Genomic DNA, 18,921 nt, shown 5'->3' on the forward strand with positions numbered 1-18,921 from the left:
TTCAGTACTCCCTGTTCTTTTTGCTGTTTTTTTTAGATATCAAGACCATTCAGAGATGCAGAAGAATAGCTCTTCAACTTCATATGCTTTTAGTACAACCAAGCAGTCAATAGACCAAGGTCTGTCCCATTAACGCTTATTGAATTTATCCCACTGTTTTCCAGCATTTAAAACAAGCTTTCAAAATCTTAAATATCTGTAGATGTTCAACACAGCATGTGAAGGAGTTACCTTGGAAATTGCTCAGGTGTTATTTTTCATACATATCAATTTGCCCAATCGCTTTTCATTTCAAAATGACTGAAAAATCACAGTTCAAGGAAGATACTTTCCTGAGCTTTGGTTTTAGAGACTGTAATTCCACAGAAATCATCAGAATCAGTAACTTGTATTTTTGCATGTAAGTTAATTCAGGAGCATAGGGTCAACTTCTAATTTTAGCTAAACAAACAGTGTCAGAGCCTGCTGCATCATTAGAGTCTTCAGCACAATCTGTCTTTGAGAATTGAGTATTTGGAGCTATAGTGGTTTCTGAGGAGTGCAACTCTATGAATCCTTGGAAGGTAATCAGGTAATCCTGAGGGATTTTCTTAGGAGAGAACTGCAGTGTCATACTTCTGGAATAGCTTACAGGACATATTATATGAATGCCACTCTATATTAAAGTTGCAAGCATTTTGCAGATGACCACAATGTTCTGTTCAGCTAACTTGAAATGATCGGTTTCTGCAGAGGGCATACTCAGTCACATTAGCAAGCCTCACTAGGAGACAGAAACTGTCATTTTAAAAGCTAGCAAGTAGTACTTATGATCACCATACAAGATGGTCAAATTGATTTTGAGCAAATCAATGCAACATCAGCTACAGCCCAGCAGAAGAAAAAGCAAAGGCATCAGCTTTCTCAAACTTGATTATCAGAGGAAGGCTGTGAAAAATCTCTGAAGAGCTGTATATGGGCAGTAACACAGTCATGTCTTACATTTGGTGTTTCACTGATTCTATTATTATCTATCTTCAAGCAGCCTATTAAAATAGGAAGATCTGGGTTTTATTTGTGGTTGGTTGAGTCATAAAGAAACAAGTAAATTAATACCTGAGTGCCTGAGGCCTCTAGACTTGATTGCTCTGCTTCATCCCACTACATGGAGCCTGTAACATCTCTGAACTGCTATAAAACATGTTGAATGGAAAGAATCATCTCAGTGTATATCATCATTAGCGTGTTGGTGCAGTTTGAAGAAAACCATATCCTTTAACTGATCTTTAACTGAAATTTCACCTGTTATCTATGGAAAGTCTTAGCCTTTAATTCATCCACCCTCCAAAAAGCTCACTATGTCTTAACAAAGTGGTTTATGGCATAAAAAAAGGAAAATCCACTGAGAAACAAAACTGGTGATGGACTGTGAGTCATCAGATCATTAATAAGCCATAACGCCAGTGTGAATGGTAAACTGACAAGCTGACAAGCAGGGCAGTTTACTACTTTGGGTGGTAAAATGGAAGGCCTCTGTTCTGGAAGACACGGCCTGACAGTCCAGGCAATAGTCCTGCAGCATCCCAGAAAGCTTTTCTTACTCAGAGGACAAACCCACCCAAAGTTTGCTTGGACAGCTTTTCCTCCAAGCTACTTATTGTTACAGTGACACAGGGGAAATAAGAGCAGCATGGCCAGCTCAAGAACCCTACACTGGGCTTTGCCTTTCTGTAGCTCAGTTCCACTATCTGCACAGCAGAGATAGCAGTACTAAAACTGTGATAAGCATTATTATGATCACTTTACAAGCACAGCACAAGGTAATTAATACAGTTAAGTTTGATAGGTGTAGCTCTCAAAACCAGGTAATTCTTTATAACAAACAGATCCTTTTCATGGCAAGAGAGACTGTCTCCAAGCAGAATGCTATCAGACTGCTGAAAACTCACAAACTTTTAAACCTAGGGACAACACTAGTATAATGGATACAGTGTGCTAGGAAAAGTAGGTCTAAGAATGAACTAGCAGGATTATGTAGCTTGGGAAACCAGAGCTGTGATTTTAATCAGCAGCTGATTAAAACAGAAGTGTAGAGGTTTGTGTCTGGTTTGAGAGGGCAACACTACAGATACTGAGAAATTATTTCATAAGGAAAATGAATGGATCTTAACTCTTCAAAGGACGGGAATTATGGTGAACACTTCTAGAACCTGATTTTTACCAGTCCTCCATTTATGCAACCCTATCCAGATCCACTGAGCAGGTTTATAGTTCAGCTGTCTCAGACCACCAGGTAAACAGGGAGTCGGAGACAGGTTCTGCAGCTCAGTTAAGGGTAGAGGTGTTAGGGAGCGAGAGTACTCCAGACTCCCAGTGCAATATAGATTGTAAATCTGAGGAAAGGTTTCTAGGCTTGGGAAAGTGAATAGGTGGAGGCACTTCCAAGATAGGCAGAAATCAAGTTCTTCATTGTAATTCTATGTTCCTCCTGCTTCTAAAATTTCTTTATCACTTTGCCTCTGCATTTTTTTTTGTTTTGTTTTTTCTCATTTAATCATATTTTTAAAATAAGCAATAATAAATCCTTGGTTGATATGGTTTAGTGTGAGGTGTCCCTTCCCATGGCAGGGGGGTTGGAACTGGATGATCTTAAGGTCCTTTCCAACCCTAACTGTTCTATGATTCTATGATTCAGGGTCAGTTCTTCAGTGCTCAATGGAACTGCTACTGAGGGACACCAGAGGTGAAATTTGCCTTTGATATATTTTTAAAGCCTCATTGCACTGCAGTCTTTTTCCATGTCAGCTTTTCTGTAGCAAAGCATGTAGGCTGGGCAAGCTGCTTTATTTATGGCCAGCGCATCATGGCCAGGAATCAGGCAGCTGCTACACACTCTTTCAAAGCTGTAGTGACATACTGCAACCTAAGCTGAGAAACATCAGTTTACTGCAACCTTCCCAGCACTAGTGGGATAGCATCCAGCAAAGTGAGCATTGCTGAAGCAAGAAGAGCAATGGTTACTGGGTCAGAGCCAGCTGCAAACCTGAGAAGATTAAACTAATGAATGACGCAAAGAGTCCATTCTACCTTCTTTCTCACCTTCCTTTTAAAATCCTCCACTGCATCCTCCCACCCCACACTGCCAAGAGATCAAGACCTGCTGTTGAGATAATAAGGACTAAAAAGCTTACAAGGTGTTATACAGGGCAGCATGGTTGAGATCCAAAAAAACATTTAAGCAAACTTGGAAGCCATTTAGGCCACATTCAGGTGATCCCAGCAGCATAATTCCACTACAAAACACTTAACTCACATATGCTCAACAGAAAATACCTGCAGTTCTATGGGACATACCCCGTGGGACAGCAGTGCTGATTACAGCTGAGCCCAGCAGTCGTGTTCTCTTCAAAGGACAGCTGAAGGAGACAGACCTGGTGGTCAGAGCCCTTGCCCAGGGCTTTGGGACACCCAGATTTTATTCCCCTTGCCTGCTGAGTTCAAAGCTGCCTTCCCCAGAAGTGCTCTAATTTCTATCTAGAAGCTAGCCTTGGGTACTCAGTGAATAATTTGAGGGTGCTGTGCCAACTGGAGCAGGCTCAGGCATGTGTGCTGCAGTGCATTCAGGGGTGCTTAGACTTCCAAGGCAAACACAAAATGAATGTCAAGCCAACCAGAGCAGTGTGCCTGGCTGGTCTCCATTCAGATGCCCACAGACATCTAGTGCCATTTAAGATGTCCTTGAGTATCCTCTCTGCCCACAGATCCCACTCCAAGCCTCCTAGAGTCTTCTAGAGGTCCTATGTCTCAGATGCGAATATCTTGGCCACCTTACAGCACCCGTTAATGTAATACATACCTTGCCTAGGCAAATGAATCAAGTGCCTGGCAAGTTTAAGCATCTCCAAATGGCAGCAGACTATGGTCTCACCTGACCTGTGTAGAGTCACCAGTTCCAGTCTTGCATGACCTGTTTTGCATGTCTCATGCCTTTATTAAATCAAGCCCCAAATCCTTATCCTGCATAACTAACTAGCTCCAATACAGCCCATAAAACAAAATGCCAAATAAAACACTTACCCACACAAAAGCGTCAAGGAAACTCAGCTGGAAGTCGATGTTTTCTTCCAGTAGTAGTGAATTCCAGACAAAACTTTGCTGGAAAAGCTTCCAAAGAATGTTACTCTGAGTATGCCGGTAAAGCTAAACAACAACAGGATCAGACATTCGAGTGAACATGAAATACGATTGTTTATTCCAGCCACAATTCTGTGCTCAGCAAGGTTTGCTGTTGTAAATGTGTGTGTGAGCGTTGGACAGCAGAAATATCAGAAGCAGAATGCTTCTTCAGTTGAGAGTGTGCTTCTTCACCAGGCAGAGCATGTACCAACAGCGGCACGGTCTCACCAAGCATACGACTGCATGTGATTGCTGAAAATGATTCAGTGCTATGTAGTTACACAGACAGACAGGTGATGCATGAGCAAGTTTAGAGCAGAAGATTATCTCTTCCAGTGGCCTGAACCCTCACCTCTGATTTTTATGTGACTCCCTCTCCCACAAACACGATTTCCTCTGATTTCTCCTGCTCCTGGTTTGTTCTGTGCACTTATTAAGAATGTCAGCCACCTGAGGACTTAGGGTGCAGGGTATCTGTGGACCCCAGGAGCTCTTTTATGCATATGCACAATTCTATCCCTTGCTCACAAGGTTGAAACATCACAGAATAGAATCACTAAGTCATTTAGGTTGGAAAAGACCTTTAAGATTGAGTCCAACCATAAACCTAACACTGACAAGTCCACCACTAGACTATGTCCTTAAGTGCCACATCCAGATGCCTTTTAAATACCTCCTGGGCTGGTGACTTGATCATGTGCTGAAGTGAGTGACCAACCACGTGCCACGTGTAACTAACTATTGTCATGGTATTTATTCTATAAGAGGCAAAATGATGCTGAAACCCTTAAGGTATTTATGACTTGAGGCAACAAGTCTACACAGCACAGCTCACTGGTGACTTCCAATCCAGGACAAGTTTGACTGTACCAGCATAATCCTGCATTTTCAACAAGACCCATTAACTCAGATCAGGCTCAATGCAAATGCAGTCACCATGCTTCCAGACCTGGCACAGATGTCTCCATGCCTGTGGGATAAAGACACTCCTTATGTCAGATAAAACTGAGTATGCCAAGTTTTGATGTGCGGTTGGAAACATGATCATCAGTACATTACAGCCTCTAGGTGAGTGTCATCAGATCTCACTCCTCCTGGGATCAACTAGCTGCTCCATTGATCCTCATTATCCCATAAAGTCCTTCCATATAGCTAAAGGGCTCTTCAGGTTTATTGTTTTATCCAAAACAATGAAAACTGGATGTCACAATATCCCTTGCAGATTCAAACAGCAGATCCTCGTTTTCGTCATGTAAGAACCAGACAGTAGATGCACAGCTTTCCATCGCAATGTGAGGAACAAAGCTGGAGAGACAAGCTGCCCTTGTAGGTGAAATTCACAATAAGGCCTTTATGTGCTCTTTGTCAAAATCTTTACAGATACTTAGATTGCTGAGATTATTCAGTGAGCTTGGAAAGAGTTGGGAAAATACAACAATCCTCAATGGTCTGCTTTGCAATTTAATGGCTTTCCTTTTTCTATGTGTGCAATTATTGAGAGAAACCTAACCCTTCCCCAAGCCCTCATCTTTGATCGGAGCAAGTATCAAATACTGGTTGGCTTAGGTACATTTTGTGCTTGTTTCTTATGCAAATGAAAACTACTATACACCAGTTGGTACTTCTGCCAAATTTGTTTCATGGATTTCATTCTGTTTTCTACCTTTCAGCCCTTTTAGAAGGGATATCATGTACATGGAGATTACTTTCCTGTGAGAAGATAGTGAGACATTTATTTCTTTCACAAATTATGAGACTAACTCTATCTTGTAATTCCACTCAAACCTGTAGCATTACACCAATGATAACTTAATTACGGTATTTGTGAAATATCATCAGAACAAAGCTAATTTGTCTTTCAAGTGCTGTGTTAATGTTACGGCGAGCTTGAGCAGTTATGTAATTTTTAGCAAGGCATCTACACTATGCCAAATCAAGACTAGCCATATACCTTATGCTCCAAATCAGCCCTGTGCGGGCAGACCTGTGCGACCAGGTCCAACCCCAGGGCTGAATCTGATCCCTTGAGCTTGAAAAATCAGTTTGTACAGGGTCATATGGCCTTTCCCATGCCCAAAGTCACAAACTTTCTCCTGCAAGCCTCTCCTTGTTTCTGACCCATATGTATGCTTGATAACAGGGTGGGTCGTAATGTCTCACAGACCCTGGGTTCCGGTTCCAGACCAAATACACACACACAGAAAGAAAAAAATAAGTGCATATTCAGTGTATACACACAGTATATATTCAGAGTTGGGTTTAGGAAATCAAATCTGGGCCTCCATGCATGCAGGATTTAGGGTTAAGGCTAAAAAAAGAGATACCTAGAGTTAAATCTTCCTTATTTTAGGATTTCTATTGAGGTTAATCCCCAATTCAGTCACACCAAATCAGTTATGAGCTTTGGTTCTTGTTTAGTGGATTATTCTTTAATTTAATTAAAATAACAAACCCTGGCCAAAGGGTTTGATCTGTGTGTACATCTTTAACTAATCTCATTTAAATCAGAATGTGATGGCTTGCAGGACTTGGCTCACAAGAATAGTGAGAGTAGCCTATTATGTGCTCTGTACTGCACACTATGAAGTTTTGGGTCTAGGATTAGGCTTATTATTTGAAACTAAACACAGAAATTTATAGGCTTTTCAACCTTTCCTTAGTGCTTTTGATCAGTTTGCAAGAAGCAGAAGTCACCCTAATTATTTATAAACATTTTCATTGTAGATTCACCTGCTTACCATCATCTCTGGGAGATTGCTAGCATCCCTTACTACTACCAGTGCATGGTGTAGTCATAGCCATGCTTTGCTAATGCCATCTGGTTTGAGATACTCCTTGTAGTGAGTGCTCTCTTGAAAGTACATCCATAAATCTCACCCACAGGAGAGCTGAAAACTCACTGTCTAGCATTTCAGGTTAAGGTCAAGGCCACTGTATTCTTCCACCCCATGTACTCCTCCTTCAAAAACTCCAGCCAACTGCTTTACGACTGCATAACCCCTATGTGCTTGAGAGAAGGCAGACCCACACCAAACCCCTGCCATGGATGAGGCAGAATGAGTCTCTCCGCAGAGGGAGACACCAAAACCATCTCTGAGGAGCCCGACAGGACTGGATCCCACAGGCAAGGTCAGTGAGATCCTCTGTGTTTTGTGACTCCAAACAGGTATGGAAGCATAAGCAGCTCAGCACCACCTGAATCTGGGTGGATACACACATGCCCAAAGTTGAGCCTGTGCCAGTTTATGTCTCAAGACTGTTTACAACTCACATTTTCTAAGCAGGCATGTAAAATAGCAGCAGCATAACCAAGCACTTTTCCTGGGCCTATCACTAAAAGCTAACACAAGCAGGATGTAATAGGTCACCAGAAAATCTTACCAGTTGACCAGGACTGTCATGCAGCAACTACATGACTGATGATCATGTGAAGAGAAGATTTGTTTTAATTTTATGTGCAGTGGTGAATGGTACACATTCTGTATTGCAATATTTAATGTATGTAACATAGTCTTGTATGCAGTGTTAGGTACTATAGTTATACAGTATAATACTCAGGTTTATGGAATATCCTACATAAACTCAGATTACATGCCTGTTTACTTTTAGAAAAAAATTAGTAAAACCACCGAAAACAACCCCAAATGTGATCTGTTGAAATTACTTTTGTCCACTTGCATGGCACAAAAGGTTGACATCGTTAATAAGCCATTCAAGACAAGCATCTATTTCCTATGAATACCTTTTCACTGAATTCTAGAAGGCAGCTGTGGCTTCACCTCTACAGAAATTCAACATTTTCCTAATTAACTTGTAAACCGAAGATGTTGTGTAAGTTATAAACCTTCAGCAGGTTTCTGTTCAGTTACTTTCAAGACCTAAAAAAAAACACCATAGAAAGACTTCTAAAAATCAAATAGCAGCAAGACAGTCCCATCTAGGGGAAAAGAACTGCTTTTCTATAACTCTTTTTTTTCCTGCCACACTGGACAATACTGGCGGGTTGAGATTTAACCCAGAGATGGGCTCCTTTTACAAGATTGCTTATATAAAGAGAAGATAACACCAGCTGAGTTCATTTGAAATGAGACATCTTGGGAAGAGCTGAGAGCGCAGCTATTGGAATAAGACCGGGATGAAAATCTGAAATACTTAGCCCCTTCTTGCCTCGTAGGTATAATATTTAATTTCTTATATAGTGCATAGGATTATCTTTAGAAGGAATTTTCACTGAAATGCATTGTATGAGCTTTTCCTTAAATACATTTCTTTAAATAGAGGCTGAGTGAAAATGTTGTAACTGATCTTTTTTTTTGTTGGAAATGCTTAATAAGGAAGGCTTTCTTTACCTGAATAACATTTGTTACTTCTGATGGTCTGCTTAGTGATGTGTATGTAAGGGCAGACACTGAAGAGTGTCTACAAAAGGAAGACATGAGAGCTCATGTCCCAGTCCCACAAGTTGTACGTGCTTCTTTCTGCCTGTGGGAATAGTTTGTGGGTTTGAGGCCTGAAGTGGAAATGTAAATTACTGGGGTGTATGTTTTCCTAAACCCTCATCATTTAGCAATCAAGGAGAAAATGTGTAATTTACCAAAACTGAGCTACATGATCTTAAGGTTATATACATCAGGATACCCATCACCTAAGAGCACAGTGTCAGCATTTAATTTATAAGCACAATATGTGTGTTATTGAAACATATTTCTTCTAGTAATTTCTATTCTCTCTTTGTCAGCTCCCATTGTTTCAGTTTTATTTGGTTACATTAACGCTTTAGGTTTCACCTCTTTACAAGAACAAAGAAAAGCTAGAATAATCAAAAGCCACCACTAAACTGAAATAGTAAAATTGTCACAGCACTAATAATGGTTTTGGAAGCATTTATCCTGTAGATGCAATTACGTTGGACGACAGACTACCACTAATGTTATTTGTTTCTCTCTGCAAGAGCATGTTTAAGAGTAGCTGCAGCTTCAGGTCTGCAGTCAATGCATTATTTTTATTTCCAATTTTGAAAACAATTTCAGCTTTTATTCCCTGTGTCCTCAGATCATTGCAAGAAATGTTGGCCCTTACTATATATCTGCTGGTCATCTTGGCTCGGGCTCTTGCGGGGCCTTGCAGTCCAAATAAAGCAGGTAAAATAACATCAGTCTTCTATGATCTTCTCTTGTAATTAAACTGCCAAAGGGTTGGGTTTTTTTTCCTATGTAAAAGTGGAAAGGTTTTTCTTCAGAAGGTTAAGCTGTTGATTCTGGAGAGCTAATCCTTACATTTCTTTTATTGATCTGCTATTAGCTAGCATAGTAAAGCACGTACCATTAAAGTCCTAGCCCTGCTTAACAGAATGCTTAACTCTGTGCAATAATTATAGTGCAATGAAGTTAGTTAATCAGAAGCAGAATTCAGACATAAACTGTCAAAGAAATCAGCAACAATTAGAAATTATCTGCAATAGCACAGGCTAGATACAGTAGACCTTATCTGCACAAGCTGGGCTTTAGTCCCGCTGACTGCAATCAGATGGCTAGTGGTGAATGAATGTGCTGGGCTGAACTGCTGAACCACACTACTGTGTTTAATGAGAAAAAACACATTGAAGCTAAGGCTTTAATTGCACACTGGCTTCTGCCTAGAAATACAAATGATCTGGAGCAAGACCTGTAATATAGAATTTACTACAATTAAGAAATGTGCTTTAGAAATGTGCTGGCACATGGCTCAATATAGAGTTTTTGCTTTGTATGTGTGTGACTGGTGTCAGACTACTGTCAGTAATTTCATGGTATACCTGAAATACTTGGCCCTCTGGTCATTTATTTAGGTACCCTCATTTGCACAAGCAGTTTATCTGAACTGCAGGAATTCTCACAGCTGTAAAGTCACCAGTGTTGCAGATGCAACCATCAACTCAAGCAAAACCAGCCTGCGTGTGCGGAAGTTTGTTGACCTAAAGGAGCAAATTGATAAGGTCCCTAGTTGTCTCTCCCTAAGCATTCCCTAACAGACATGGAAAGGCTGCAAAATGAGGCTCTTATGATATAAATAAAAGAAATAATTGGATAATTCTAGGCAGGGTGTCCTTTTTCTAACTGTAGTAATTGGAAGTCTTTCTCAGTTTTCAGGTCACTAATGGTTAGTCAGTATTTGCCCTTTTAATTCCCATCAGACATTCAAATTCACACTGCATGATTCTCTTTGAAAAACATCCAATTCTCCTATAAGTTACAATGTTCAATATTCATGGTTCTATTAGTAGTCACCATGTTTGGAAACACATTGTACTGCTATTAACCATCACTGTTAACAGGGCTAGGATTTCAGTTCATTTAATATTTCTAGTAACAGGGCTAGGCTTTTCAATGCATTTATTATTGCCATTAACAGGGCTAGGCTTTTCGGTCTTTTTTAGATCTCAGCTTTTAACTTGAGAATTGTAAAAATCCATTTTGTGCTGGTGCTGCAATACCAGTGCAAGGAGAGGAAGGGCAGGATATCTGCCATGGCCTAGATCTAACACCACTACAGAAAGGTGCAGGTCTACCTAGCAAACAACTTCACCAGTATTATTTTTACAGAGTCAGTAGTGTTGCAGAAGCCAGCTCTGCAGCATAAACTAATCTGTGCAACCATTTTTGAAGCCAGATTCCTCAGCAGAGTCTCTGTTTCTCAATCAGCTATTCCAGAAAGGTACAAAATTTACAGAAGTTCTGCATTGATTAGAAGGCAAAGGCCAAACTTGTCCAAAAAGGACAGAATTTAACAATCCAAAGGTCAATTTTGTGTAACAAAAACTACTCACATTAGGGGACCTTTCAGCACACACCCCTGCTCATGGATGCTTAATCTCAATGGCAAGCAGGTATGCAGACTCATCTATTTGAAAGAAAAACACTGCTGAATATCACTCTAGGTATATTTTCCTTTCAGATGTAATTCTGGTATACTGCTATCCTAAAACCATCATTACCAAAATTCCGGAGTGTCCTTATGGATGGGAGGTTAATCAGCTCGCACTCGGAGGCATTTGCTACAATGGAATCCACGATTCGGGGTATTACCAATTCACGATCCCAGACTTGTCACCTAAAAATAAATCATACTGTGGGACACAGTCAGAGGTAAGACTATCAAGATGCACATTTCTCAGCTGGACTCACATGAGAGTCCCATTTGCTTCAGCTTCCAGTAGGTTTTTAGTATTGATGGAAGGAGGACTGCAGTATCAGGGAGAAGGGAGAATCATAGAATCATAGAATAGTTAGGGTTGGAAAGGACCTTAAGATCATCTAGTTGTGCTTTGAATCTACAGGCAAAATACTTACAGGCTTTGTAATATTAGTCAGTGTGTTAGCAACCCACTTAGACCTGCACTACACAGAACATACATTACAGCATATGTATAGACAGCACAGTATATAAAGAGCTACAAAACCATGTTTCCTTGGGGTTGTTACCAGATAGAGTCTTCATGTTTCAAAGTATGAAGGTGATGCCTTAAAGACTTAGTCCTGTCTACATTTCTCTGTTGCACCATCCACAGTTCAAGAATCCTGTTTATCACTTCTACAACTCCATCATCTCCAATGACACCTCAATAATTGTGAAGAGCCAGCCTGTGAATTACTCGTTCACCTGCACATACAATGCCAACTACCTGGTGAACCAGGCTGCCTTTGACCAAAGGTATGTTCTCTTCTGTGAGTGTGCCTCACCCTGTCTTCAGGGTGACACCACACCTCACTCATACTTTATGTCCCCAGGGTGGCCACCATCCATGTGAAGAATGGGAGCTCCGGCTCGTTTGAAAGTCAGTTGTCCCTCAACTTCTACTCTGTAAGTGCTCTTTGCCACAGAACTTTTTGCCTTCATCTTCTACAGGCTTCAGTTTATGTGCTGGTAAAAAGAGGCTGCTGCTACTGACTTTTGTGTGTCATGGAGCACATTACTAGCCTGGAACAGATAACTACAGGGGTCCTTGTTTCTGCTGATTTACAGGGATATAGTAAAACTGAACAGAGCAGACACATGCCAGCTGTTCTTTTAATCCCTCCACATCAGACAGATTTTTCTGCTGAGAGATACATTTCTAACATGCCAACAAGTTTTATAAGGAAGAGCAAAGCTTGTTTGTAGTCCCACTCGAAGAGCAGCATGCATCTGCAGGCACTGCTGCTATCACATAGTCTCTATCAGCACAGCAAAACCCCATGCATTTCTCTTGCAGCTTGTCTCCTTGTCCTTTCTCACCTGACAGATATTTCACCTGGCAGAGATCTTAAAGTCATGCTGGAACTTTGTTTCCAATAAAATTTTGTTCCTGGATATCAGGCCAATGTTTGGACACATCCTTCTCCTCCCCATGATTCTTCTGTGCTGCTGGAGCAACCAGCTCCTGATCCTGGAATCTGTTTTCCAACCAAAGCACAGCTAAAAGCACCAGAAAAGCCTCTCTATTTTAGCACAGCTAGAAGCAGTGCAGCTAGTAACATACTGTGTTAAATTTGTAGTCCAGGAAGAGGGGCTATTTACCACAGATGGACAGATGGAAATCTCTCCCCTTTCACATTTTGGGCACCAATTGAACACTGAACATTTTGTCAGAGTTGGGTGCCTCATAAAAGCCCATGTGGTCTTTAATTCTGATATATGGCACACTGGTAGTGCATATCAGCAGTGGACCAGGAGGTAGCACACCGCTCGTGTCGATTCCTGACAGAATGGCTGCAGAAACAAATGACAAACAGTGAGCAATGGATCTCTGGTACTTTAATATTTTGCCAGATGACTGTTTTGTTCTAATGGCCATGAGGCTCCCAGGAGTCAAGGAAGGAGTGACTGAACTGTACTAGTCCATTTTCCCACTGAGCACATGTACCGAACAAGCTCAGAAAGCTGATATACTATTCCTTTGTTATTTTGTTCACGTTTTCACTGGGGAGAAAAGGTTCATTTCAATGAAATATTCTTTTCTTTTTTTCTTTCTGGCAAAATGGAAATAAAAGATTCATTTTGCCTTGCTATTCATCCATCTGTGCTGCTGCCTGACACTGCCCTCTGCCTCCAGTGAGCTATATTTCAGGTTCTTCTGGTGCCCATTTCCACATCCAGAAGCAGCACCCAAGCTACAGAGTAACCCAGTGGAACATTTCCACCTCACCTGCCCTTTAATCTGTGACACACCATTAATAGCAACGGGCTGTGATGCAGCATGAGGGGCTGGAGGCTGAACAGAAATCAGACCTTCAAGACTGAAACCTGCTATGAAGAGCAAGATAGTACCTTAAAATAGTGTAGTGGAATAGCTTGATAAAAGAAGCACTATACCAGGTTCAACTCATTTTAGAGCAAGGACTGTAAGAGTTTTGTGACAGTATTTTTACAAGTTCTCTCCTTTGAGAGAAATTTTTGGTTAAATGAGAATTTCTTAGAGAACTTTACAGCCATGGAACACTGATGTAAACACAGCCTTGAGCCTCGACTAGAATGCATCCAATCTATCAGATGTTGCAGTGGGAATAATGTAGTGCCTCAGAGCACCTCACTGTGTATGCAGGAAAGGTATGTAAGAAAATCAGTGCCAAGTAACTGAGCAAGCACAGCAGGCAACATTAGTCCAAAAGCTCTGAACTACACATTCCTGAACCCTGCTGTGTAGATTTAACTAAGTAAACCAATGCTATGACTAAACATATTACTCTTTAGGTAGTTTTGGTACTAGCTATGTTGTGATTTGATGCAATAAAAAGCAGCATGGTTAAGGTTGGTACTTCAGTGTATCTGTAACCAAACTTTTTCACCCAAGTAATGCACTGTACTTTGAACAGTCTGGCTTTTTAGTGGATGAATGACTATAGCGGGCAAAGCTCTTTCTGGACACCTGTGTCACCTCAGCTCCCACCATGCTGGCCACCACAAGTATATATCACAGAGTGGTGAACTTTGACATATGGTCAACTATTTTCTGTTTGCCTTCATTCCTTTTCCTTGATACATGGCCATCTCCGAACCCTGTTCCTATTTCATACACTTATCTCCAGTCTTTCTCCCACCACTTCCCCCACCAGCCCTGGTGAAGCAGCAGCAACTTTGCTTTCTACCCATGATTTGATATAACACATACCACAACCCAAATAGCATCAAATTCCTTCACTTATTATAAGCCAAACATTAACAAAAGGATTTAAAACACCATCTTAGGCTTGCATTAGTCCTGTGACTAGGTGTAGAGTTTGGAGCTTGCACATAGGAAGAACTCAGACTTCTGGAGACCATCTCTCCAGAGCTGTCTGAAGTTTCCTTATGCCTTTGCTTTGCATGTTACTAGTAACGTATGATGCCTTTCCTTTGTCTTTCAAAGAATGCCAAGTTTTCAAGTATAAAAGAAGCCCCTTTCATCGTTGAAACATCAGACATTGGTTCTGACATATTTTCTGGAGTGGAAGCTAAGGGCTTAAGTGACAGGTGAGCAAGGGAAGGAGTAGTAATTAATAAACTGACAATCAGGACATTCCATGCTAATCTGGGGTTTTTATCTCCCCAGGTTCAAAGTGGTTCTCAACAACTGCTGGGCAACTCCCTCCTCAGAGTATTTCTATCAGATCCATTGGCCTCTTATCACCAAGGGGTAGGTGCAAGTGGGACCTAGGGAAGCCCTAGCCCAGCCCTAAGGATAACATAAAGCTGGGGGATGAGTGGCAAAAGAGAAGCTTGCTCACAGCAGGAGAAATGCATTAATCAGGAACCTCAGATGTCTCTCTGAAACCATGGAGGCTCTGACACTGCTTCTCCATATACAACACAGGTGTGCCACAGACAGCTCCATACTGGTGCATGAGAATGGGAAAACAAGCCGAGCAACATTCCAGTTCAATGCTTTCCGCTTCCGTAACATCCCCAAGCTGTCCAAGGTCTGGCTGCACTGTGAGACACACATCTGTGACAGTGAGAAGTTCTCCTGCCCGGTGGTAAGAAACACAGCAGTGCTAAATTTAGGTAGAGGATGTCGAGACCTTCCTGAGGGTACATCAGTGCAAGGCCAGCACCAAGGCAATGCATGAAACTGAGTGGTCAGCTGTGCACCCTGACCCCAGTCACGCCACACGGGTCAACACTGGGCAACTTGTTTAAACACATTGAGAAATACAATAGCCACTGAAAACCTCGGTTCTTGTCAACATCCCAGGCTACAGTCCTGTCTGACAAACAGCTGCAGTTAAACATGAGCCTGAAAAACGGGAGAAAGTAAAAGTTTTCCATTTTACCAAATATGTTGGTGCTGAGGGCACCCTAGGGGCAGTGGCTGAGCATGGCTCAAAGCCCTCTGCTAGTCAAACAAAACCTTTTAAACCCCAGGGAAAGTACTCTTTGTTATCCTGCAGTAAGTTACTGCTTTTCAGCTGTCCTATTCTGCATGGAATACGGAAGTTGTCACTGGAGCGGGAACTGAGGTTGAAAAGCAGGTTCTTATATGCTCAGGTGGGAATGAGGTGGGGATGCTATACAGGCGTGTTATTTAGCGTGGGCAGGTGAGCACTGGTGCAAGGGTTACTGAAGTGTATTTCTTTAAAGACTTCTCTCTTCCTCCTTCACTAAGTCAGAGCTTCACTGTTCTTTCTCTCAAGCAACAAATGTGTCATTGCTATAAAGTGAAGTTGAATTTTACTTAACCTGAAATGAAAACCTACAATACTCCTTGGCTGACACATTGTCATTTCAGCAACAAGTATTTCTTGCTGGAGAAGAAAAGGCATCACTCCTTATGAAACCACCTTTTCTTTCTTTACATTTTCTCAGTCCAGGAGCCAAATTACCCACCCTCAGTGCCAAGCAGAGGGCACAGATTTGAGCAAAACTTGCAGGATTGACAAATACACATTGTTGGAAATTCTAAGTTTCAAGGCAAAACCCCAAAACCTCTGGGCTTAGATTTTTGTTTGTCTTTAAAGATTTCTTTCATTTTTCATCCAGCCACAGACCAGAATTAAAAGAAAATACAAAACCCGTCCTCTATATCTTCTTTTCTGACAGTACTGACAAACATCTACCTCATTCTTTCAGACACAGGGTGGAATTCAGTCCTCATCCTCCAGCACAGGATAATTGCTCAATCAGGCTAACATCCCTTGAGTCCATATCCAGCCCAAAAATGCAGCTGGTTTCCTGCTGCAATTAAGGCTGAACCAAACTGGGGTCTGTGCTTACAAGCAACTCATGACAAGAATTACCACATACTGAGTTTGTAAAAAGAAAATGCCCACAGCTGGGGATCTGCAAAGGTCAGAGGACAGACAAGGACCTTTAATCTGTAGAGCACTGCCCCCAGTACAGACCTTGTCAGCTGTGACAAGCATCATTAGTGCTGAACATGAGATGATTTGTATGGAAGGCTTTAGTGGTTCTTATTTCTACCCAATGGGCAACAATTAGTGATAAACAACAACAGAAGCCTTCACAGAGGTCACTGGTTAAACAGATGGAGTTCAGCTCCCCACTTCCTTCTTAACAAGAGTTTTGTTGAAGGCAAGGTAGAAAGGGTAGTGCAGGAGGACCTGTGATTAGCAAGTGGGCACCCATCTGGGCTCCTTCCTACCATCTCACATTTGACAGTCACTGTAATGGCTGTGGTACACCAAAATCCTCAGAAAATGCACTGTAAAGACTCTCCTCACATCTCTCCATCATTAAACACAATAATTACAGGGGACAAAAAAATAAATCTCTAGAAATATGCAGCAATATTGATACAGATTTCATTTCCTTGATTGGGAACATGAGAATTGGGTTTAGATTTTTAAATTATTTGCACTATTTTTTGGTATACGTGGCTTTCTCTCTGTTCTCTTGAGATATGTGACAAACGAAAGCAGCGCATGGAACAGACTGGAGGTGTTTTAATGGCAGAGATCACTGTACACAGTAAGTGACTGAGTTTCTGCGGTGTTTCTCCCTTTGGGAAGCAATGTAGTTGAGAGCCACCCGTAGCTGCAGCACAGGGGCAAGCAGAGGGAGCAGGAGCCCTCTGCCAGAGCATTTGCCCCTATGGCAGCAGGAGTCTTGCACAGAAATTGGTTCCCTCTGGGTTCCAGCAGAGCTCAAAGTGAGTAAAGGCACCCATTTAGCATTAATGATCAATGGCCAAACCACTTAAACACTAAGTTAGCAATGTAAACTCTGCTCACCTGGATTTGACCTCAGCAACAGCCTAGACAAGCTCTGGCAGGTTGCACATGAGTGGGAGAGAGGTCAGGCTTAGGAGCAGCAGGAAAGGGATTTTTTACATGGTGAGCTGGTACTACAGCATGCCCATAGCTCTTGTAGGTTAACCCTTCATGTTTACCCCTTCTGATACACAAATTCAACTGCCACTAGGTTTCTCCATTATAAAACAATGCCTGTTTCCTTTAACTGTTGCCTCCTGGAGGCACCAGGAATTTGTCCCTGAGCTGGTTTAATTCTGCAGAACCAGCACATCCTTTGAAACAGGTCATTGGAACAAGGAATGCCTACATCACATTCTCACTAGAGCCGTTTATACTAGTTTATCAACTACATTCACACCAACCTGAAAGCCAATCTAAAAATCACAGATACACATAGAGCAGCATTATTACAGTTCATTATGTTGCACCAATAAAACCTCTTCAATTTTAGAAGATAAAAGAACTAGGGATCCTTTTATAGCTTCAGACAGTAAATCCAAGAGGATGGAATATCCAGCATTTAAAAATCTGGCAAATGTTATCTGTTCTGCTTTTACAAAGCACACTGATGCACTTTGCCTTTTTTTAAACATGCTATCCCAATGTTATCTTTTTCCATTATTTTATACAGGCAAAGCTTTATCCAGATTTTACACACTCTCGGGTAAGTAGCAGAGTATGACAATGAATTTATCAGTCCTGGATATGGATTTTGAGTGAATCTGTCAACATAAACCTCATAGCTCAATGAAAGAGATGAACAACCTAGTAAATTTGACCAAAAGGGAAATATTTCAATAGTAAATTTAATGTATCAACATTACACACTTTGTTTTCCTCCTTTTGGCACATCTCTCACTCTGGACAATAAAATAGCAATAGCTTCCAATACTGAACATTACTTTCTCTTATTTTCACACCCTCTCCCCCAAAAGGAACAAACATGTTTCGCTGGGCTCACAGAGATGTCTGAAAGCTTTTCTATTTGCAGAGGGTTTGAAAAAGGCTTTTCAAAGCCTATTTGTTAAAACACAATATGGTGATAGAGCCACATTAGGGGCATGCAGTGACATTGATGGGAGTAGGGAGAGAATAGTGAAGGACAGCTGATAAGGAACTGCTCACATTTAGTCTGTGTTTCTCTTGCAGGTATCATCTTCCACCTACTCTTTGTGATTGGATTTTGTGCTGTTTTATTATAAAAGGCGGCCCAGCTGTGTTTAACTTTCCCTGCTCCTGTTCAGACCTGGACTTCTGTCCTAAAGATGTTTATTTTACAGAGGAAAAATGAAAGTCACAAAAATCCCTTGTGCACCATTTTACCAGACAAATAAAACATTCCATGAGCTTTGTGTCTTACCTACTGAAGAATCCCAGAGCAGATTTGCCTCTCCCCAGTTTCTGCAGGCATTTTAAACTAGTGAAAACACAGGGGTTCTGTATTCTACCTTTGCCCCCTTTCAAAAAGTTGTGATGCCAACGACACAGTTGTTTCTGTAAGGAGCATGGAAATACGCAAAATCAGCATTTCTCAATACCAAATTTACCTTCAGGTTTCCCC

At 41.4% G+C, this 18,921-nt stretch overlaps 1 protein-coding gene across 1 annotated transcript; it reads left to right on the forward strand.

The window, feature by feature from the left end:
- The first annotated feature begins 8,270 nt into the window (after positions 1 to 8,270).
- Positions 8,271 to 18,708, forward strand: TECTB (tectorin beta). The gene is made up of 11 exons (XM_005154523.2): positions 8,271 to 8,325; positions 9,208 to 9,296; positions 11,089 to 11,279; positions 11,702 to 11,844; positions 11,922 to 11,994; positions 14,519 to 14,622; positions 14,702 to 14,785; positions 14,963 to 15,125; positions 17,007 to 17,076; positions 17,992 to 18,024; positions 18,510 to 18,708. Exons 2-11 carry the CDS (start codon positions 9,221 to 9,223, stop codon positions 18,560 to 18,562), a joined length of 990 nt encoding a protein of 329 aa, XP_005154580.1. The 5' UTR covers positions 8,271 to 8,325; positions 9,208 to 9,220; the 3' UTR covers positions 18,563 to 18,708.
- Positions 18,709 to 18,921: the final 213 nt, after the last annotated feature.

This window comes from Melopsittacus undulatus, chromosome 4, assembly GCF_012275295.1.
Source record: "Melopsittacus undulatus isolate bMelUnd1 chromosome 4, bMelUnd1.mat.Z, whole genome shotgun sequence".
Taxonomy (NCBI): Eukaryota; Metazoa; Chordata; class Aves; order Psittaciformes; family Psittaculidae; genus Melopsittacus; species Melopsittacus undulatus.